The 22,500-nt window shown below is 42.4% G+C and overlaps 1 protein-coding gene across 2 annotated transcripts in view; it reads right to left on the bottom strand.

Moving 5' to 3' along the window:
* Positions 1-3,467: 3,467 nt before the first annotated feature.
* homer2 (homer scaffold protein 2) overlaps positions 3,468-22,500 on the bottom strand; it is a 29,534-nt gene continuing 10,501 nt past the window's right edge. For both annotated transcript variants that reach the window (XM_053420910.1, XM_053420902.1), the window contains exons 2-9: positions 22,131-22,287; positions 12,348-12,479; positions 12,007-12,099; positions 10,991-11,130; positions 8,906-9,062; positions 7,961-8,071; positions 5,734-5,814; positions 3,468-4,095 (exon numbers count right to left, since the gene is read on the bottom strand). In XM_053420910.1, the coding sequence (XP_053276885.1) occupies positions 3,907-4,095; positions 5,734-5,814; positions 7,961-8,071; positions 8,906-9,062; positions 10,991-11,130; positions 12,007-12,099; positions 12,348-12,479; positions 22,131-22,287 (1,060 nt within the window). In that variant the 3' untranslated portion in view covers positions 3,468-3,906. The remainder of the gene's footprint in view (positions 4,096-5,733; positions 5,815-7,960; positions 8,072-8,905; positions 9,063-10,990; positions 11,131-12,006; positions 12,100-12,347; positions 12,480-22,130; positions 22,288-22,500) is intronic.

Here is a 22,500-nt window from a genome sequence, read left to right as displayed (position 1 = left end):
AGCGGGTCACATCATCCGGGGGGGGGGGGGGGGGGGGGGGGATGTGCCTCTTCCACCTGTGAACTCCGGTGACTGTGCCCACGTGCTGTGACTCATATTGTCACATCTGTCCTTTGCAGCGTCGCTCTCACACGTGTCTCCTGCAGTGACAGCTCAGACCTCAGATCAGACTTCAGATCAGACCTCAGATCAGACCTCAGATCAGACTTCAGATCAGACCTCAGATCAGACCTCAGCTCCACTGTGTGCACTTGGAGAACAGAGGAAGATGCGGCCGCTCCTGTGTGCACACGTCCTCCCTGCTTCTTGTTGGGGGGGGGGGGGGGGGGAGAGTAATCAATGGGTAACATCCAGGTGATTCAGACGGAGGACGGTTCATGCACCTTGGGGAAGACACACACACACACACACACACACACACACACACACACACACACACACACACGTCTCTTTAAACAAACCTGTCGAGCGACAACATGAAATTCCGCAGTCAGTTACTATGGTAACAGGGAGCCTCGGTGGTAGTGGCCTGCAGTGTCATCTCTCTCTCTCCCTCGCTCTCCCTCTCTCTCTCTCTCCCTCTCCCTCCCTCTCTCCCTCTCCCTCTCTCTCTGACACATGTACAGAGCAGCATAGTCTCTTAATGATGTTTCACCAACTCGCCCACTCATCACCAGTCACACAATGAGTGTGGCTGAAAGAAGGAGAGAGAGAGAGAAATGCTGCACCGCTGCCATTTGAGTGAGATTAATAATTGATTAAAGCCAGACACAGATTATGTAAATGATCGCTTCACTAATAGTTTTCATTTAATACATTTATAATTTATGATATAAAAGGGAAACACATTGACTTTTCTGTTGTTTGAGTCAAACAAGACACTGAAATTGTTCACTATATAATAGAGCCGAGCCCGACCAATCAGGTGATCAATACATATCAGCCATTATGAGACTTTCACAGACGTCACTATCAGTGTTGAGTGACCAATACACACTGATTAGAAAACTATTTACAGAATAAACAATAAGGAAAAGATGAGCATTTATGTTTTATGGAAAATATTTATTTTCTTACTTTATATTTTTAGATCAGTCTTAGAAAAGCCTTACTCAAAAATGATGGATGTATGTACCAATGTATTAATCAACTAATTAAAGAAGCTGGAAACAGAGACTATGCTCAAAATGAATTACCACTGATTTTCATAATTGATCTGTGATTTTAAAAGCTGGAACTTTCTGTGTCTCTGGTTTTTGTTGATATTCACAGTAAATGTCTTTGGATTCTGCTGAATTTGGAAAAAAAACATCACATTAACCCTGGAGACCTTTTCTGAGGATGGACTTTTTTTTGCAATTACAGTTAATTTTCAATCAAACTCACTTAATTGGCCAATTAACCAATAATCAGTCTAAAGCCCATTGATTAATTTCCTTGCGCCACACAGATGGTCCCTGACGGTGAAAATGAAATGCTCATTGTTCTGAGAACGTTGGAGTTGAGGAGTTTCTCCATCCTTCAAACAAGCTCATATCGACTCGTTTGTTTCAATCTTACTAAAACTGATCCGCGTCAGCCTCTGTGATTAAGTCCCACCTCGTTGGCTCTGGTTCTGTGCGTCTCTGTGAGGATTACAGCTATATTTAGTGCTATGCAAATCAACATCAGAGGCGAAGACGTGCGCTGGTGGAGCTTCTGTACTTCAGGCTCGACGGGACGCAGCTCTGGCGCCGCTGGTTCATTCCACCTCACTTAGCTTCTCATCCAGGGAAAGAACGCCCGAAGACTGTCACCTTGTCAGGCAGCTTATTTGTCAGCTTGAACAAATTCTCAGTTTCCTACAATAATGATTGGCAGCTAAATGGGACTTAGAGGAAACCACCCATCTCCTCTCTGCGGAGCTCGTGTCAAACTGTGGCCGAGACTAGAACTCAAAAGAACCGGAACTACGGCCCTGTGGTTTTATTCCTTCACCAACCGCTGCAGGTTCAGTATATAAATGATTGTTTCGGACACAGTGACTTTCGACCACTGAATTCTCATCAGTCTTATAAAAAACACAGAGTTGAGATATCATGTTCCACCGTGACCTTGACATTTGACCTCATCAATTAATCTGAGTCTTGGAGATTTGTTTGACATGTTACATGTTAATCTGATAAAAGGGTTTATACAAGACCCCCTGTGACCTTTTAATCAACAAAATCTAATCAGTTCATCGCTGAGTTCAAGAGAATGTTTGTACCAGTTCTTGAGATATTGACTGATAAACATAATTCCTAATAAAAAGAAATAACTCACACACACACGGCAGCATTGTAATTAAACTAGATTTTAACAATTGTCAGTTCTATTGTACAATATTGAACAGGAGTCACAAAAGTGCACAAGAGGCATTGGTTCAGAAAGGAAGGATCATACGTTGTGTCGTCCGGGTTCTGGTGAGTTAGGAACAGTAAAGTCAAACAGAGAGAAATAAGCAAAAAGTCCCTTTGTAAATATCTCAGAAACAAACAAAAACATCATAGTATTACCCAGTATTAAATATGTCCACACAACTTGTGCTTTTGATCTCAAGCGCACCGTGTTTCAAGATGAACGTCCCAGAAGCAGCTGTGACACTCGACCCCTCCACTGTAAAAACCTCTGGATCCTGACAGTTTGGTATATTTCACATAATATTGTACATATGTGGAGATTTAGTTGACGCTGATTTACTTGGTATGTTCTAGAAACACTAGTTGCAGAGAGGCACCAAAAATAAATAAATACGTAAAACAAAAACCTCGACGGGGGTTTAGTGAAAAGCCCCCCCCGCCGTCTAAGTGTTCACCCAGTCAACACCACCAAGCCCCCTCACCCAGATATAACCACCACCATAACAAAAACCAGTGTGTAGGAAGCACATCAACAACCTTGGAGACAAAGATCTTTGCTCTACAAACGGACAACAATACACTTGCACACACAAAGTCCTTTAAACACTACACTACACTCACGGCAGGACGGGGATCCTGAAACTAGACAGATTTCCCTCTTGATGAAAACATGATGAATTCCTGCTGCTCAGACCAGAGTTCTGTGCAAACACCTGTTTTGTCGTTTGTTTTCATTAATGAACAGATTAATGTCCATTAACGTCCTCGGGGTGGGGGGGGGGCGCGTCTGCCTGCGCTTTTCATCTCATTGTAGTCGTGAGGTTTGGTTTTCCTCACATGAATCATAAAGTTATTATTATGGTGATGGTCATCACTTTGGCCATTTCTCCTCGCCAGGCGGATCTACACCCACCTAGAGGCACTTTGTGTCACGGCCATTGTGTATTTATATATATATATATATATGTATATTTATATATGTGCATATCATCTCGTGAGTACAATTTGTCTTCCAACACACCTGAGATAGACGAGAGGCAACAGACAGTCTGTAGAAAGATTTCATGTCTAATTCTTGGGGGGGGGGGGGGGGGGGGGGGGGGCACAGGGATTAATACCAATTATTACACCAGTGACACTGAACACTGTCACGTTTTAGCCCTTTAAGTCCCCTCTGCTGCCCTAAGAGTCGAAGAACCCTCCACCAGCTTCTTAAAGCCATGCCCCCCCCCACACCCCACCCCCCCAAAGAAACAGATAAGTAAGTGTGACTCTTGATTGAGTTTCTGCCAGCACACAAAATGGAGCCATTTGTTGGAGCAAGCCGGCCCCCCCTCCTTCCACTCGGCCAGTCTCTCTCTCACATGGGAGTGTTTATTAGAAGCCAAAGCTGATAGCGTCTGAGTGGACGTCACCTTTGGGGGTGGGGGGGGAGGAGGTGCCACATAGTTTCTGGCCTGAAGACGTACTGTAGTGACTCATTCGTACCTGACCTCTGACCCTTTCAGCTCCGTGCCACATTTTCTCAATTATCGACGCCGAGCTTGGAGAGCCCCTGCCGGACCTCGTGCAGCTCGTCGATCTTTCCGTCCAGAATATCCATGAACTTCTTCAGCTCGCCCTTCATGTTGCCCTGCTTCTGTCGACTGTCGTCTATGTCCAGCTGCAGACCCTCTATCCGGCCCTCCAGCTCCTTGTTCCTCGTCTCTGCAGCCTGTGGACACACATTGGGGGGGGAGGAAAGTGATTACAGTGCACAAAATAAATCAAATGGTGGATTCAGGGATATTAAAATCTAAATCTTGTAGAACAGCTAAGATCTTTTGCCTTGATCTCAGCAGGGATGCCAAAAGAAAGAAAGTTTTCTTTTACAAACAGCCTCTCACAGACAAAATGATTTATGCATTTCACTTGGTTTGAGCATTTCGATTAAAAAAATGATCAAGTTCTATCAAAGTGCAGCAAGAAAATAAAATGTCAAGAGAGGAACGATATTTTTTCATGTGTGTGTGTGTGTGTGTGTGTGTGTGTGTGTGTGTGTAGGGGGGGGGGGGGGGGGAGATAAAGAAACATATCCAGACTTGCAGGCGACACAAGTGACATGTTAATACCAAAGATGCCACGGAAGGGAGGGGTTTAAAATAGGAGTGCTAAAAAGGTGATGTGCCTGCGTGACTGTGTCGTCCAGCTGACGTCGGAAACCTGAGCTCCACATGTGCCGCCGTCTCTAAATAGAGGCGAGCGGGCACCACCAGCTGAGGTGGGGTGTGGGGGGGGGCGATGTTGCTTAAAAATTCTAACTGCGGGAAGAACTGTCATTTAAACTATTTTCTTGACTTCTAACTTTAAAAAGGACATGTAAAACTGACTCTGGCTCAGTTCTGGTGTCGGGCCTCTTGATATTGTCAGAAATCCGGTTCTCTGTGCTTCTCCTCAGCTCAGACAGCTGGTTGCATAAACTCCTGCTGCAGCCGGTTCTGTTCACGCTGTCATTCATCCGAGCTTTGTGAAGCACAAGAACTTCAGGCATGCCACTGTTGGTTTTATTACCCCCCCCCCCCCCCCCCCCGCCCGCCCGTCCTGCCCAGCTTGAAAGGCAGCACATGCATGACAGCTCGGATGATACCATCTTGCTCAGAGTCAGTCAGAACGGGGCGAGATGAGCGTCACTGTCGATGCACTTCATGACAGACTTGGCACTAATGGGGTGCACAGTCATTCACTGGGATTGGCACTTGTGTGGTTTCACTGAAACGTTACACAATGAGGAATCATCCTTGAAGAACAGGAGCTCTTTGTTACGGGGGAGATGGGAGGAGATGGGCGGGAATCCATCGTGTTCAAGGATTCTTGGCATCAATAGATTCTCACGCCCACGTGTCACAGACATATCTCATACACCTAAAGTCAAACTGTGAGACTTGTTCACCGGAGCCGTCGGCAGAGCAAAACAAACTTCAGATGATTTTTTTTCTTCGTCAGCAAAACAGATGAAATCTGCGTCGCTCGAAACCTAATGAGCCGCGACAGAGATGTAGCATCTCTGCGTCACGAGGAAATGAAAACCTTTTCACAGAGGCAATAATCCACTCAGCATTGTACAGGGGTGGACCTTTACTAATAGATACAGTCACCACAATGTGCGTTAGTGAGACACGTGATAGGAATGTTGTGTCACCAGCCCCCGGGCACAGCCATGAAAAGGAACGCTGGCTCTACCTTCATGTGACAGTGGTGTCATCACGTCCTCCTGCGGGCTCTAGGCTCCGGGTCTGTTCCGCTCTGTGCTTTAATGCTCTGCTGTGGATCTCACCAGAGAGAAATGTGGATTGTCTGCGTGCTTTGAACATACCTGCAGTTTCTCAGTGATGCTCTCGCACTCTGCCATGAGCTGAGGGATGATCTCCGCCTGCTTCCTCAGGTTCTCCAGCTCCTGTTCCGAAAAACACAACATGACAAATCACATCGGATCGTTCTTTCTACGATGTTTTCTTTAGACGTCAAACATAAATACAGGTGAATTAAAACGGCTCGACATATTAGGAATGATTAAATTAACTATATATGACAAGAACTTTGTGTCAATAAAATATAAAACTGACAAATTGATCAACTGAATCAGAAAGTTCTCAGAATCTGGATTTTGAAGAAAACAAGCATGTTTAGGGGACTGATATCTGTGAGTGTGTGACATTCAGGGCAGTTTGATTGAATATGAAGGGACTGAGGGGACTTGACGTAGAGATGGGGTTAATAATAAAGTAAGCAAGGGCCAATGAAAATTAAAGTAAACAATAGACAAGAATGGAAAGTGAATATAAAGCCTCAACTCTTTCTTTTGCCCAAACCAAAAGCATCAGATTCAGTTACATTACATCCGTTACCACTTGATTCTCTTCACACACCTGCAGCAGCTTCGTTCTGTGAGTTCACGGCCGGCTGGGTCACGTTTTTAAATTTGGAGGAGTTGTGTCCGTGTGCGTTTCCAGAAGAGGCTGAGTCACTCGACAGACGAACCTCTGTGGGCCGTCTGTCGTATCAGTGCTCTGCTAACAATGAGACTTCCTGCTCCCCCCCTCCGGTCAGCGCTCACAGCTTCGTGGCTGATGCTCTGTGGAGACTCAGCAGCCCCCAGAAGGACGCGATTCTTTGCTTTTAGTCTTTTTCAATTAGATCCTCCTGGTGTTCGGTAATATACAAACAACCACTCTCGAAACTGGTCAATACGACTCTCTCACACATTAGTTACCTCAGGGAATCTGAACGGGTCATAATGATAAATATTTTTGAAACACTGTGATAAGCACTGATAGATTCAAATTAAGTGACAATAAATGAAAACTTGTTTTAGGATCGATCACTTTTCATGTATAAAGTTGTTGCTTGTTCCTGCTCCTGCGGGGGATTAAGTGTTCATGTGTGTTTCAGTGGGATTGTAATTCCCAACGAAAAAAATGAATAAGAGCTTCAACGATTAGTTGATCAGGAAAAGCTTCCACACATCAGATGTCCCCTCAAGCTTTGGGAAACTGTCACAGACTCTCCATTGAGCATCTCTTTGATAATAGAAAGAAAATCTGGAATAGCTCCAGAAAGGCTGTCGGATTTTGGTTTTATCAAGATGTTTCCTGAGAAACTGGGGAAACTCTCCAAAACTCCTATCTTGTAACGTGAAAGAAAGCCATAAAAACAACAACCAGAATCTGCTACTTTAACTGGACAACAATATAGAAAACATGTGATCAAAGTTTAACATATATATATAGTTTAACTATTAAACATTAACTGATACACGTTTCCTTTAGTTTTTTTTAATTGTTTTTGATGTGTTTTGTTTCTTCACACGTGACTGACTGTGTCTCTTTCATGGCAGTGATAGCGACAGAGTCACTATGGAAAAGGCAGCGGGACTCTCAGAGATTGGCCAACATCTGTCCTACTGATTAGGCTGCAGACAGAAACTGCTTTTAACCAGCAAGTAGCAAAGGTCAAAGGAGTGCGTGGCCATGCAGAGCTCATCCTCATTAGAAAGAACTGCACCACTGGACTCCGGTGAGCCCACAGTCGGCTAGTTTGGATTATAGATGCTTGATGCAGGGGACATAAGGGCGATGCAGCTAATACTGTTTATGCCCAAATTCCCCACTGATCTAACAAAAGTCAAAGTCAGTGCATGAATTTTACAGTTCGACTATATTTAGAGTGAAGTTCATTGCAACCGAAACGGAACAAATATCAAGAAAATCACTGAAAATAAGTAGCACAGGGAAAAAAGTAAACAGCAGGTGAGTATAGAAGGTCTGAGTGTTGCTGGGTATCCAAAACAACAAGACCGATCCATAGGAAAACCAAGCTACCACCAAAAACCTCTCACTTCCTACTGAGGTGTTATCACCTCCTGAGGGAGAGCAGCGCTACCTGAGAAGCAGAGGTGAAGAGAAATGTGGAGAAAGTGAATTTGAAACATTGGGGGCGGGGGGGGGGGGGGGTCAGAGAGCTGAACCTGACATTTCTATTATGAAGGAGACTAAGTGGATTCACACACACACTGTTGTTTGAAGATAACTGTGACTCCTCACCTGCTCTTTGTCCTGGAGCTCCGCCTCCAGCTCCTGCACTCGTACACCCAGTTGGGCGTTTTGCTGCTTCTCCTGATTGGCTTCGTTACACTGGGATTCTAATACGGCAATCTGAATACATTGGGAAAAAGACACAGGGACAATATTTAAAAATGTCAGTCATTCATATGAATCGCAAAATCCTGGATAATCTGCAGCGAGAGCTCAATGCACTTCAATTTAAGAAAAGGTGTAAAAGAGAGAAAACATCTAAAAATCAAATAAAACACAATACTACCGATACAAAAAAATACTCTCAACAAAAACAAATACTCTCAAATAAATATACACAACAAAGGAGTTTCAAGGGGACACTAAAAAGTAGAAACAACGAGCGTGTCCCAGCCGCGTCCATCACGTCTTAGTGTGTTCTGAAAACACTTCTATTGTGTTGTATGTGGTTGTGTTGTATTCTCTCCATTTGCATGTGGTTTATTATGTTGCTGTGTGTTGAGCTCTCTGGGCCAGAGATATAATCTCTATCTTATGAGTGGTGTCATCTTGCAAATTGACAATTAGAAAAGAAAAAAAAAAACAGTTACAAAATGGTGAGTATCTTTGCAGCACCAGTCCAGCTGCAGAAACAGCCCACATTGATTATGAAACTAAAATGATTCTATTTATAGTGAACGTGCAGCTGAGACTGTGGTGCAGGAACCACAAGCTCAAAAGATGAACAGCACTCTTTGCACAAACTTGCATGAGACACATCACAATTTGATGAGCGATTAATCGTCCCACTATACACAGGTTTTAAGTGATTAGCCTCACTAACTGTGTGTGGTGTAGGTTCGTCCCTTTTTATAAAAAAGACAACCGTGTTTCTACCCTGTCACCTTCTCCACCTGCAGGATCGATGGGGCTGTGTACGTCATTTGATTTCCCTGAGGGAGTGCATGACTGTACCTTTTCCCTGAGCGTGTCGCTCTCCTCCTTGCAGGTACTGAGTTGTTTCTTCCAGCTCTCCACATTAGCCGAAGACTCCTGGAGTGCGTCCACCAGCCTGGCATTATTCTCTCTCAAAGTCTGCAGCTCTGTTTCCCACTTTTTGGCGTTGGTGTTGCTGTCACAAACCGAGAGATCCAGATGGAGGGTTATTAATGGAAGCAAAATGTAGATAGGTTAGTGCTGAAGCGCCTGCAGCCTGTGCCCACTGACGTGACACATAATGCAACGAACTCCTCACAGTCATAACTATTTAATTAGATGTGATGTACATCACACAGTCAAGACAGATTTAGACTATTAAAGAGGAAATGAGTGAGAAATGGCTCAAAGGTCTAATGACTCACTGCGCTGATACCTAACACAGAGTTTGTTGTCTTTTCCTACCACAGAGTTTGTTTCTGTCTTATCAGTATAGCTGGAGAGGTTTTGATGTATATTTAGCATGCATCACTGGCCCCCCTTCCTTATGCATGGCTGAGTTGAAGTGCGCAACTCTCCATCAAATGTGGACGGACGAGCACAGCAGCATTCTGCAGCGCTCTGCTGTTTCACTGCTGGGACACAAGTCAACGAAAGAAAATCCCAAAGCCTTGTGAAGGCAAGAAAACAGGTCGAGCGACAACAGAGCAGCGATGGAGCGAACTAGATTTCATAAGCTCAACCATTGAAGTTAGAAACATGGCTGGGAATATATATAGAGTTTTGAATTATGTGGTTTTACAACCATTTACATTATTTTTTATAAACGTGAACTTTTTATAAATGTGAATATAAATGAGGTAGATACGTAAGAAAGGCCAGGAAAGGGGGCGGAAAATTATAGATGTTAATGTCTATTAAGCACACACACAAATATCAATTTCTATATAAAGAGATAACATTAACAACACAAAAATAAAGAGTAAAGGAGTTCCATAATCGACAACTATTTGAATCAGACAATCAGGAAATAAGAGAAGAGAAACCAACTGACCAAGTATAAATCTATTAATCATTTGCAATTGAAAACTTCAGTCTCCATGTTATCGGTTCCAGGTGACATTATCTTCTTAAGAATGTTAGATAATCTTAATACATAAACCTTGAAGGAAATGAAATATGCTTGTACAGTATTACATTAGATCAGCTCCTATAATCTAAGCAGAATTGACTGAAAACTACTTGTGTGTAGAATAGCTCACACCACTCAAGCAGATGGTCATTACATTTTAATTTTCTTGTCTGTGGAATTTCTGCTAATTGGTCTTTGGCCTTTCATCCCATCTGGATCAAATCCGCCAGTTTCTGCTTTCCAGTTCTAATTTTGGCTAAATTTACTCTCTGCAGTTTTCCTTTACTGTGAGGCCCTGGGGTATTTTTAATCTGAAACTACATCTGGTGCTTCATGCAGTTACAGATTTATACACTCGACATCTGGATTATAAAGGCCACAAAGCTGAATAGTGGAGCAGAACCACTGTTTGGATTGGATCTGCTCACCCACACCTGCTCATGTGCCCAACCCCGGGCCTCCAGAACCTTGACTAGCTCCCGGTCACTCATTGCATCCAATTCAAAATCCTCCTCCTCCTCGTCCCCAATAGCCAATAAAAAGATACGAGGCACCTTCAGGATTAATACACTCGATTTTGTACTGTTTGGATGACTCAGTGAATTTAACAATATGCATTTAAATGTAAAATTACTGAACCACATGCTTCAATAAAACCTGTGTCAAGCAGATACTTTTAGATCCCTGACATTTCCTCAGTAATTGTGATGATGGCCCCAGGATAAAAAACAATTCATGTGGATTTCATTTGAATCCAACAGAGCTTTGTGACCGGGTAAGAGTCATACAGTTACTTCTCACAATCACAGTGCAGAGTTGGTGGAAGGTTCACGGTCTCCATTCAGCTTAACTTCAAATAACCACATTCTCAACACCTGAGTATTTTCTCTTTCTGCTGCACAGACAAACTTCCAATTGTTACCTGCAAACTAAAGTGCGTGCATGTTTTAATTAATTTGTCTGTTGTCGTTTTCCATGAAGTGCGGCCTTACCTCTGCTCTACTGCACTCTTCAGCTGATCGTTCTCGGTCTGCAGCACGGCGTCCTCTGGACCCACATGAAAGAATTTCTCATCATCTGTCCCATTGATGCTGGACGCCTGGTTGGAGGAGGGCGTGTCAGGGCCAGACTCCTGCAGATAGACAGTGGGTGACGCTTGTTATGTCATAGGTTTTGATTGAAGCTCACCTGGAGCTTTCTGAAAGGTCTGAGGGGCTCTGGCTTCTGAGTGCGCTGCGCTTCTCTCAGTGAATCACTGTCAACAACTTAGACATGTCAGCTATGACAGCAAAGTGGTGATGGAAAACTGTTGCCAGTATTTATCGTGTCATATGGCCCAACAGCTTTGTGTGTCTCAGAGCTGAGTCGGATTCCTGCCAACATAGGTCAGCGCAGGCCGAGAGCAGAACTGACGGCCAAATCCTGAGCCGCGACTTCTGGATCGACCTTGATTCAACGCTGTTCACTTACTGACAGAGTTAAACATATCACATTGTGGATGTAGAACTGAGAAACTCATAGATCTATTATCAATCATGTAAATATAAACCCTGTTTGCTTTCTTATCTTAATTGCTGTGTTGCCTGTCAGATACTAAGGATGACATTGGACTTTTCATGACCGCAATGTTTACACCCTCGTCCATTTGTGTTGTTTTTAAAGCAAAATTACACAAAAACGACTGCACGATTACTATGAAACTTGGTGAAAGGATGTGGTATGCAAGACTGTACGTGGATTATGATGGAATACATTTTTTTATATAGATTTAGTACTTTATTTAAGGGAACTGTTGGGCCTTGGCGGAGGCATGCACTCTTCTAAGGACCTAGTTCATGATGGTTTCTAAAGACTTTGAAGTCTTTAGTGCTTGTAAAGGAAAGTTTATTGAACTGCAGTGCGGCCATTTACGTCTCCGTAGATGACCACGGCCGCTGTAGAGGAAGAGTTGGACAGTAAAAGAGTTGTACTCGATCAAAACTTCAGACAGCAGAGAGATGGGATTTACCTGGGAGTGATTACTCAGCGTGTCCACCTTCTCTTGAGATTTATCCCTCGCCAGCTTGGCCGCTTCTTTTACCTCCTGGAACTTCTCAGCAAACTGGAAATATCAGACAGAGCTTTGATCGTGAGTTACAGAACAAGCGGATGTGTCACAGAAATAATTGGCTCCATATACTGACAGTGAGGATTTGAGAATCATTTTTCTGATGGCATCTATTCTGCATCCGATGCTCAGTTAATAACCAACTGCGCACTGTCACGCTTGAGTTTCAGTAGCAGAACATAAATCGGCTTGTCTCTGAGCGATGGGACTTAATGTCCTGCAGCAGGAGCGTCTCCTCTCACCTTGCTCAGCTGCTGCTCAGAGGCGAAGCCCAGTCCAAACACCGTGTTGGCCCTGCTGTCGGCCCATTGGCCGAACTTCTGCGATGTCTTGGTGAACGTCATGTTGGGTGTGATGGTGCTGTTGATGATCACCTGTTTAAAAGACGACAAATTCATTATGATCATTAATTTCAAGTCACGCTGGTAATCAACACACTTGCGTAGGGTTCCAGCATATTTTTAGGACGTGGCACGAGACGAGAAAGAAGTCATTACATTTTTTATTCTTTAACATTGCGAGATATTGTGAGGCTGGAATTTGTGGATCCTGATCGCATGTTCAAAAACAGGCAAAACTCACTCAGCAGCGCTAATAAAGTTGACTATTAAAAATGTCTATGTTCAAGCCGTTCATGTGAGAGGTGGAAGGAGGACACTGAGTATGGAAAACATCCTGCGCTCAGTATTTTGAAGTACGATTACAAAAGGAAGATTTGATGAGGGAAAAAAATAATAAATAAGTGAAACACTGACACACAGACTGTGCGGTGGCGACTAACCTCTTAGTAGTCAAGTTACAGTCTCCCTGTCTGCTACAGTACACATTCACCTGTTGCAGATATGCAGTAAATCAGCTGTCAGAAAACATTTGCTGCAGTCTAAAATTGTAACTAGAGCATGAGACAGTGACGGCAGAAAGCAACCGATTTTTAAAACACAGCCTCAGCCTCACCAGACGCTGCTGATTTGTGTGTGGCTGATTCGGGTTTGTTTGCTGCAATTACAGACAAATCTAATCCCATAAGAAAAGCTGGATGTGCAGATAAACCAAACTCATTTCACTTCCAACGTATGAGATCTCAAAACAGCACATGCAAATTACCAACAATCGAGAAACAGCAGAGGACAGTTTAATAACAGTGCAGCTCTTGTTTCATAGCAACATGGCTCTGCACACAGGACTGGAGAATCCAACTTGATGACAGACTCGTGTCCTTTTCTACGCCTCCATGTCTCCTTCTCAATCTTTTCATTGGCTGTGGTGTTAAAACAGCATCCTTACTGTACACACACACTGGGCTAGAGGAACGAGCAGATTAGCACACTATCATGACACACACACTCATTGGAGTGTCACTGAGAAGAATGCTAATGGCCCCTAGAGAGAGAAATCATTGCACATTCAAAAACAAGACCTTTTTTATCGGAATAAAGATTAAAGACTCAGGCTGGATGTTAAGGGTTTATAAAAAGACTGGCAGTTCACAGACGTGTCAGATATCATATTTTTTTAAATCCTCATCCCACCGGAGGCTTCTTCAAAACATAGGTGACCTAATTTCCCCCGAAGGAAAACCCGGGCAAAGCCTGAACAACAACACTCACACGTCGAGCAGCCGAGTGAATATATAACAGCGCTCATCACACCAGCTTAAAAATAAGATAAGATCCAACTTTAATTAGCATTGTGGTGAAATTGGGCCAGTGCAGCAAAGTCATGATAATAAATACGAATAATATGTTTTGAGAGGTTAACAGGAGGAGTTCAGATTAATGTACAGCTCAAACGACTCATGTTGCAGCTAAATTAGTTTGTGATTCAGCCTTCCTGGTTTTTTCAGACTGAAGATGTTTGGACAATAAGCTGAAAATCTTTGTTCTTGGACAAGCCCTTTATTTGTTGATTCAAAAAGTATATAGAGTATATAGAGTGATAGAGTATTGGGTCTATTGTATAAAATGGGGATATAAAGATTATATTTATATTATTAGGAAAAAGAAAAATGATCAATCTCAATTTCAGTTTTTTTCAGTTTTTGAGAAACTATTAGACACATTTTAATATCACATTGATTTGACCAACAATAACCTTCAGTCGACCACCACCAAACATTTCCTCCTCCGCTAACGAAGCATCATCCTCCAAGTCAGAGTGGATCCAAGTTAACAAGATGCTCTTTATTCTTCATTTTAACACTGGCGACAGGCTGTACTTCTGATGTCCATCGATAAATTACCTAAAAGTATCACTTTGACGTAATATTTTGACTTTATCCTCAAAACTTCTCCCTTTAGAAAGTGACCCCAATATTGTGACACTGAATTTAACTACATCACCGAACATATCTGATCTGGAGTTAAACACAAGGACGAGACTTAAAACGCGACTAAGGTATAAAAAGGTAAACATAAGTAATGATCTGTAAGTGAATATTAGCAGGTCGTCCTCGTCTTTGAGGACCATGTGACTGTGTGCTGGCATGTCTGCCTGTATGACTCAGAGAGAGTGGGAGGGTGAGACAGGGGGAGGGTGAGTGACGCTGGCAGCTGTGGGGGGTAGGAGCTGGGCCTGTGGATCAAGTGGCACAGGAGGAGCAGAGTGGAGCTCGGCTGGCCAACAGCCCGAGGGTCAGTGGGAAAACTTCTTCCTCGGCTGATTATGTGTCTGCAGATTGTGCGGAATCTGCAGAGTCAGTCAAGTTCAATCAGAGGCAAAGCAAAAGAGCCCTGGCGAAATTGTGACACCATTTCACAAAATCATACACATTTGAAAAGAACTTGAGGGACTCACAAAGAAAAGTAAATTTAATCTATTATATTTAGCTTTTGTATAACTTGTGTAAAAGGCTCCAGTTTCTTTCTCCAGGTCTCTTCCACCCAACTCAGCTCCAGGTTGTGACCTGCCTGCACTGCATCACATTTGTCCTCACAGATGATCAGCTCACTCATCTTCACAGTGAGGGCGCTCAGGCTGTTGTTTTAGGCGTCGACTCGAGCTTGCGTTATCCCTTTCTCCTTCTGTCAGACCTCATCTTAGAACTTGGCTTTTAGAGTAGTCAGCCTGTTCACCGTCTCGTTCAGAGCAGTGATTTCCTCCTGGAGAACCTCCAGCTCCTTTCTGCAGGTCTCTTTCACATGCATCAGCTCCAGGTTGTGACCTGCCTGCAGTGCATCACACTGGGCCTTACAGCTCTTCAGCTCCTTCTCCTTCTCAGTGAGGGTGCCCAGGCAAGCTTTGTAGGCGTTGTCCTTCTTTTGAACCTCATCTTCAAGCTTGCTTTTTTCAATGGTCAGCCCGTTCCACATCTCCTTCAAAGCAGCATTTTCCATATTGAGAACCTCCACCCTTTTTTTGCAGATATTCATCTCCTTGTCCGTCTCTGTAAGGGCCCTCCGGCAGTCGAGGTAAGCATTGGATCGAGCTTGGTTTTCCGATGTCTCCCTCTGTATGAGCAATGTATTTTTCCTTAGCTCTTCTTTAAGAGTCTTCATCCCTGCTTGAGCGCTCAGGAGTGCGTTCTTGAGGTCTTCGACAATCTCCATGTCATTCATATCTGTTTTATGGAAGTTGTCGTTTTGTGGAAATTGTTTCTCTTGTGAAGATTGTTACAGCTAACTACACTGAAGGAGGAGAATAAAGCAGAGTCTTCTAGAACTCAAAGGGCGACAACAAAGGAATCGCTCTAATGTGTCCCTTTAAACTTTCACATGTTTAATATACAAAGACTGAAAACAAACATTAAAGAAATAGGTCTTTCCTTTACTGGTATAGAACAAAGTAGAGATGACAGTGTCTCCTTTTATGAAAATAATATTCATAGATACAATACATAAGGTAATATCTTGTTGAGTTGTTAACATTTGTTGATTTTTCATGTGTGAAAATATAGAAAGAAAAAGAAGAAGTGGGAAACTTAAACTACAAAATAAAACCAAGAATTTTATTTTAAAGATGTCTTTTTCAAAAGCTCTTTATTTAGTTTTTAAATGCAAACCTAAGTTTACTTGAAACGAGAAAAGAACCCTGCAGTTCCATGTGAAATTGAATAATAAACATTTAAGCCATTCTATGGAATTGTTCCTTATTTTATTTAATTTTTGACTTCATACAGACATTGGGCCTCATTCACTAATATGTATTCAGAAATATTTGTACTCTACGCAGGAAATAAGTGCGTGCACAAAATCACCGCCGGATTCATGACAAGTGCGCACCAGACGACTTTGTTCTCGCCACCATGCATATAATTGTGAATCAGAATGATTCTACATAAACAGGGGCGGGTCTGCTCTATGTAATTAGCATACTGCCACGCCTCTATTTATCCATATAAGGACATCCGTTTGTCATGAAGGGAGTGTTGGGCTGAACAGTTGAAGTTGAAGTGAGAACAGGGAATAAGAATTTCACAGCAGAAATCGAAACATTTGTGTAGGAGGTGGAAGACACAAAAGGAAAATTTCTCTGTAGCAACAATTATGAGACATTATGATGTTTTGGACCTTGCATGAGGAAATTCTCTAACTGACCTCTGAGTTTTTAATTGAATACCAATTATCTAAACTGTGGGAGTTTTCAGTCAGAGAATGGTATTTTTTGTTGTGGAATAATACCTTGCAGCGCATACTTATTTTTTTTGCTTGTAAGAGAAGAGATAAAATAAATATAAATGGTTTTTGTAGTAGAAGATTTTTAATTTTTTTTAATGATAAAACTTTAAATGTCTCATTTTTTGAAAAGCTTAAGAGCTCTGGCGAAATTGTGACACCATTTCACATAATCATACACATTTGACAAGAACTTGAGGGACTCCTAAAAGTTGTGTTCATTCTGAAAAAGAAAAGTAAATTCATCTATAATACTGAACTTGTGTATAACTTTTAAGTACGTCACTATTTTAATAGGATCAATCAAATCACAAACTTCAGAGTTTTCCAGTTCTCAAAGCCATAAACTATCAATACAATTGCATAAACCCAAAAATGCTCTCCCATGTTTGTATCACCGTTTTCAAACATGAACTCCAGAGAAGAAAATTAATATTGGTTCTACCCTTCAAATTTGAAAAACGTAGCAGGAGATTCTCCACACATTTTGTTTACAGCACATGGACATCAACCATTATCACCAAAAGCTCACGAATATCATAGTCTTTACAAGTTGATAACTTCGTGAGCTAGATGTAGTAGTGAATGCAGTCCTGCTTTATGAAGACTACAATACAAAATCAAATATCGCACCGGTCACATATTGGATCAACAAACTCTGGAACGTGCAACACTGATTTTGAATTTCTGGTTGAATTACGTTTAAAAAAATGGCATTGACACATTGTGATTTAGAAAGATGTGCATGTCTTCTCCTCGGGTATCTATGCTAACTTTTTCTGGACAGATAAGCAGAGACCTTTACACATGTCTTTGCAGGCATGTAATTCCATCTGAAGACTGAATAGATGGTGTATTTAAAGTGTGCATCGGAGTGAACAGGTAATTCAGTGATGCTTCTGCCTTCCTGCCTCAAGTCTTCACCGTGGGCTTGTGAATAGCAGCCTTTCCATTGGAAGAAGTTAATGAATAGAGATCATGCCTCAGATAACATAGGTTTATTTTATTATTTGATGTTCCCGGTTGTTGTTTTTTCTAACAAAATAGTAGCATGTGATGCTTTCCATCGGCTGAATTTCCTTATGTTGGGAGCTTCACAGTAGCTCATAGCAGCTTTGGTGTGATTGCACCATAATCCTGATAAATACTTGTTTTGGGACTTGTATCAACCCAACGCATTCTCTCATCATGACAGCTGAGTATACAATAAAGGGCACAGTTGAGCTTTATTGTAGTAATTCACCAAAACTCTATCTCAAAATAGAGAAAAAACACTACGCACACTGCAGCATGTGCATGTCCCCAGTAGAAATTAGTGTTCGTCCGTACTCGGGCCAGGGCGACACGTCGACATATGTTAAAGTGTGTTTCCTTGTGGTCTCAGTAATTTACTGAATCAGTGATTTCTTCACACAGTTCATTGTAAGAAATATGTTTTCAAAACGTCTCCTTTCGTACTTTCTCCCCGTATGAGTCATACAGGATCACACTCGTCTCTCAGTCCTACCCAGAATCAGTCCACCCTCTGAGCCCAAATCCCACTGAGTGCGCTCCGGCAGTGGAAGTAGGCGTTGAGTCGAGCTTGGGTTTTCTCTTTCTCCATCTGTATGGGTTTGTCCTTCTGTTGGACCTCATCTTCAGACTTGGCTTTAAGAGTAGAAAGCCCGTTAACCATCTCGTTCTGAGCAGCGTTTTCTTCGTGGAGAACCCCCAGCTTCTTTCTGCAGGTCTTTTCCACCTGACTAATTTCCAGGTGGTGACCTGCCTGCAGTGCATCACACTGGGCCTTACAGCTCTTCAGCTCCTTCACAGTGAGGGCGCTCAGGCTGTCGAAGTGGGCATTGAGTCAAGCTTGCGTTTTCTCTTTCTCCCTCTGTATGAGGTTGTCCTTCTGTTGGACCTCATCTTCAGAGTTGGCTTTTAGAGTTGGCTTTTAGAGTAGTCTGTTCACCGTTACATTCAGAGCAGCGTTTTCCTCGTAGAGAACCTCCAGTTCCTTTCTGCAGGTCTCTTCCATTTGTGTCCGAGGTGGAAGACACAAAATTTAAACTGTGGGAGTTTTTAGTCAGAGACCGGTATTTTTTGTTGTGGAATAATACCTTGCATTGCATACTTAGTTTTTTTGTACGTAAGAGAAGATGATAAAATTAATATAAATGGCACAAGTTAAAAAGTGAATAAACAGAGCAGCCAAAAACACATCATCAATCTCACTTATATGAATTTAAATTCGTATTCCTAGCATTCCTAGCTGTGAGGCAAAGAAAAACAGGGTAAATATTCAAAACGGGAAGAGATAAAAGTTATCACATTTGGAATAATTCAGAAAGTGCAGCAAGATATCTCTTCACTGTGCTCTCATGGTGCTTGATATTATGCTGTGTGGAACGCGGTCTCATGAAACGATTTGTAAGATACCGACTAAAAGTTATGTCCAAATTTTCGTAGAGAATCCTACGAAATTCACAGCGCTACCTTTTCGTAGAGAATCCTACGAAATGCTCCACTCTGTTCGCGTATGTCTGTGTGTGTTGTTCCCATCTTTTGTAGTTCTAATTTGTTTTCACTATTATATGAGAATGCGACCGGAAACCTTGCATGCTTCTTTATGTTTTTTTGGTGTGAGAAAAAACACTAGAAAATCTAGTTTTTTCAAGGTTCTGGCCCTACTCAGCTGCACCCCCCATAAGTTTGCATTGTATTATGGTAGTGGAGTTCAAGACCTTTCCAAAACAGTTCATACCATGTCTGTCATATTTAGTTTCCATCCTGTAAGCAATCAAAACTGACTTAGGTGCAATGTTCAAAGGTCATCTCTGAGGAGCAGGAGCTATCCACAATTTTTTCCAATGACATAATGTTACTCCCGAAGTCCAGACCTTTACGATGATGTCTTTGCTTTTGTTCTACGACAAAGTTTACATTTCATCTTGCTCCAAGCACAGGCCATCTGGGTTTTACTTTCTCAGACCCCATTGAGGTCCAAGCTGGATCAAATCTGTCAAATATTTATTAATTGGTATTTAATGGCCAGATATGGTCAAAATATGTATGTTTGCTTTATATACAAACATAGGTTTCACTTTGGACCAAGTTAGAGACACCTTTGTTCATTGTATTGAATGTATTTTTCATATTAGGGTTAGGGTTAGATGAATTTCTGCCATGTTTTTTTTTTTTTTCACGAAGAGAGAGAAGCGCATAGGTCACGTGTCCCCAGCCTCCTGACTCACGATTAAGTGGAATCCATACGAATTCTAGTGCATTACTTTTAGTAGCATTTCCTACGAAATTTTGATGAGGAGAGGCACGATTCAGGACGAGCGAGAGTCAGAAGTGCTGATCTGCTCCTCTACTCGCTGTATCACCATCAGCGAGTCGCCCGGCCATCACGGGTGGACGAATATAAGCTGACAGTCTGTCACAGTCAGTGTGCACAGCAGCACAGACTATTCTTCTCGACAGACCTGTCCCCCTCACAGCTAGCGTACAAAGCAGAAGACTATATTTAACATTTATTTTTCATGACTCAACAATTCCCCCCTCTATGCTCATATAGACAACAGGGATACAATATAAATGAGCAGGGGATCATCCCTTTTCAAACTAATAAAATGTCATAAATGTTTTCTCCTCATATACCGCTGTCGCCTGCAGACACTCTATGACACATGCTGCTCTGTTACTCAAGGTTACAGGAGAGTGGAGAGACAGGAGGACAGGGAGGGTGACAGAGAGTGGGTGAGCAGACAGAGGAAACCTGGCCTTGAGGACCAGGAGCACTTAAAAAACTGATGATTTCAAATAAAAGGAGATTTCCAATATTATTCCAAAAGCTAAAACGACGCAAGTCTCCTCTACAGCGCTTGTCAGTGTTGTAGCTCGACAAGTGCTGCTTGATAATATAACAGATTAGAGTCTCTGGTTTGTAGCTGTGGGAAGGAGAGGGGTTTTGAAGCCAACAGAGTGTGACTCAGCAGTGCTCTGAAACCAGGACCAATTGGTTTTGATTGTCTTGATAGATTTCACTTTACATTTGAGCCAAACGCACAAATGGAGCGAAGTTAATCAGAGCTAGCAGATTTTAAACACACATGTTTGTCTTTCTACAGTTATCCCTAGACACTAACCATAACCTCAACTATCATTAATGGATACCCAACCTTAAAAAGGGGAATTCTAGTATTTTCCAACCTATGCTGAAGTATCCTTGGGCAAGATGCTGAACCCCCCCCCCCCTCCCAAAAAGGCCCCAAATTAATGCTAATTGTAAGTTGCTTTGGATAAGAGCGTCAGCTAAATGCCATGTAATGTAATAAGTGGATCTTCTCTCTCAGTGAAAATATTCTACACACATATATCCATGTTGAGTTCCTGTGAGACCAACCATTCTGATGGCTTGGTAATCCTACACGGAACCCCGCGGGGGTGCTTTACCCAAACAGAGCTACGGACAGCTTCACCAAATCTGTGAACATGTAAAGCTCTAAACCACTGGCAACCTGCTAAGTGTGAAGTGGCTCTGCAGGTAATCCGAGCCATTTAGGACCATGCGAAAGGTGGTTGCCTGTCAGCAGAGGGATACCTCATACCTCTCCTCCACTTCTCACACAGAGAAGATCCTGATCGCCATGGAAACACAATCTACTCTTTCAGTTAGTGGAGGACGAAGGTGGGAATATAGGATATCTGCAATCTCCTATTGTGTCCGTTATCACAGGCATGATTCAATCTGAACATCCTGCTCAATTCTTTTTTTTCTAAATTGAAAGTTTTTCACATTCATCGCATGTTCTGCAACCGAGCTGTTCCTTATTCAAACTAGGGAAAGCTGATCAGTGTGACCACTATTTAAAGAATATAGACCCTCAAGTGAGATAGCTGTGGGCTGTTTACAGTAAATTACAGATAATTGAATTTAACTCCAATTAAACAGGCATGATGCTTTTGCCTGCTCTGTGGAGGTGATGACTCTGATATCAACCTACAGGAGAACTGTTCCTGTTGTGTGCTGAACTATAAACATATTTATAACCCTTGCAAAAACCAATGTATGTCTAATGATAGGGGCCAACAGACCCATTTTATAGGCATTCCATCCAAGGTAGAGACGCAGAACATTTCCACAAAAAAAATTCTGTGGAATGAAAGAAAGCACTTAAAGAACCCAAGAAGTTCTAGATGACCTTAATTTCATAAGCAGGACAGTGTAGGAAATATGAAGTTGCCTCGGATTGATGCTGTCCTAGAAGCAGCGAATATAACATCAAGTTATTTAAATTTCCTTTTGTTCAATTCCAACTGACTTTGCTTCGTCAACGTTAGCTTCTCCTCCTGAGAGCCGATAAATGTTTCCAATATTCTCTTAAGATCGTGCTACGTTCACAGACGCAGCGTAAGGACACAAACACGTACCTTAGATCCATCCACGCTGATAATGCGGTAGCTGTTGCGTGTGCTGTCGTAAAAATAGGAGACAGTGACAGCCTGCTTGCTGGCAGGAACCCAGTTCTTCTTGGTGGTCGGGTCGATTTGGAAGACGTGGGCCCTGGTGGTGAAGATTGGCTGCTCCCTGGAGAGGAGAGGAACAAAATGAGTGGAGGAACGCTGCAGGTAAGACACAGAATAAAAATACGGAGGAAGACAAAGTACTCTGATCAATGAGCCAGCTATTACAATCTTTACTCAAACACTGGCACTTACAGTGTATTGAGTTCTTAATATCCCTTTATCACATTATGGCTGCAGAGACACTGTGACTGTGGCACTGAGTCTCCAGAGATGC

Source organism: Pleuronectes platessa, chromosome 1 (assembly GCF_947347685.1).
Source record: "Pleuronectes platessa chromosome 1, fPlePla1.1, whole genome shotgun sequence".
In the NCBI taxonomy this organism is placed as follows: Eukaryota; Metazoa; Chordata; class Actinopteri; order Pleuronectiformes; family Pleuronectidae; genus Pleuronectes; species Pleuronectes platessa.
This window is presented reverse-complemented; position numbering and strand designations above follow the sequence as displayed.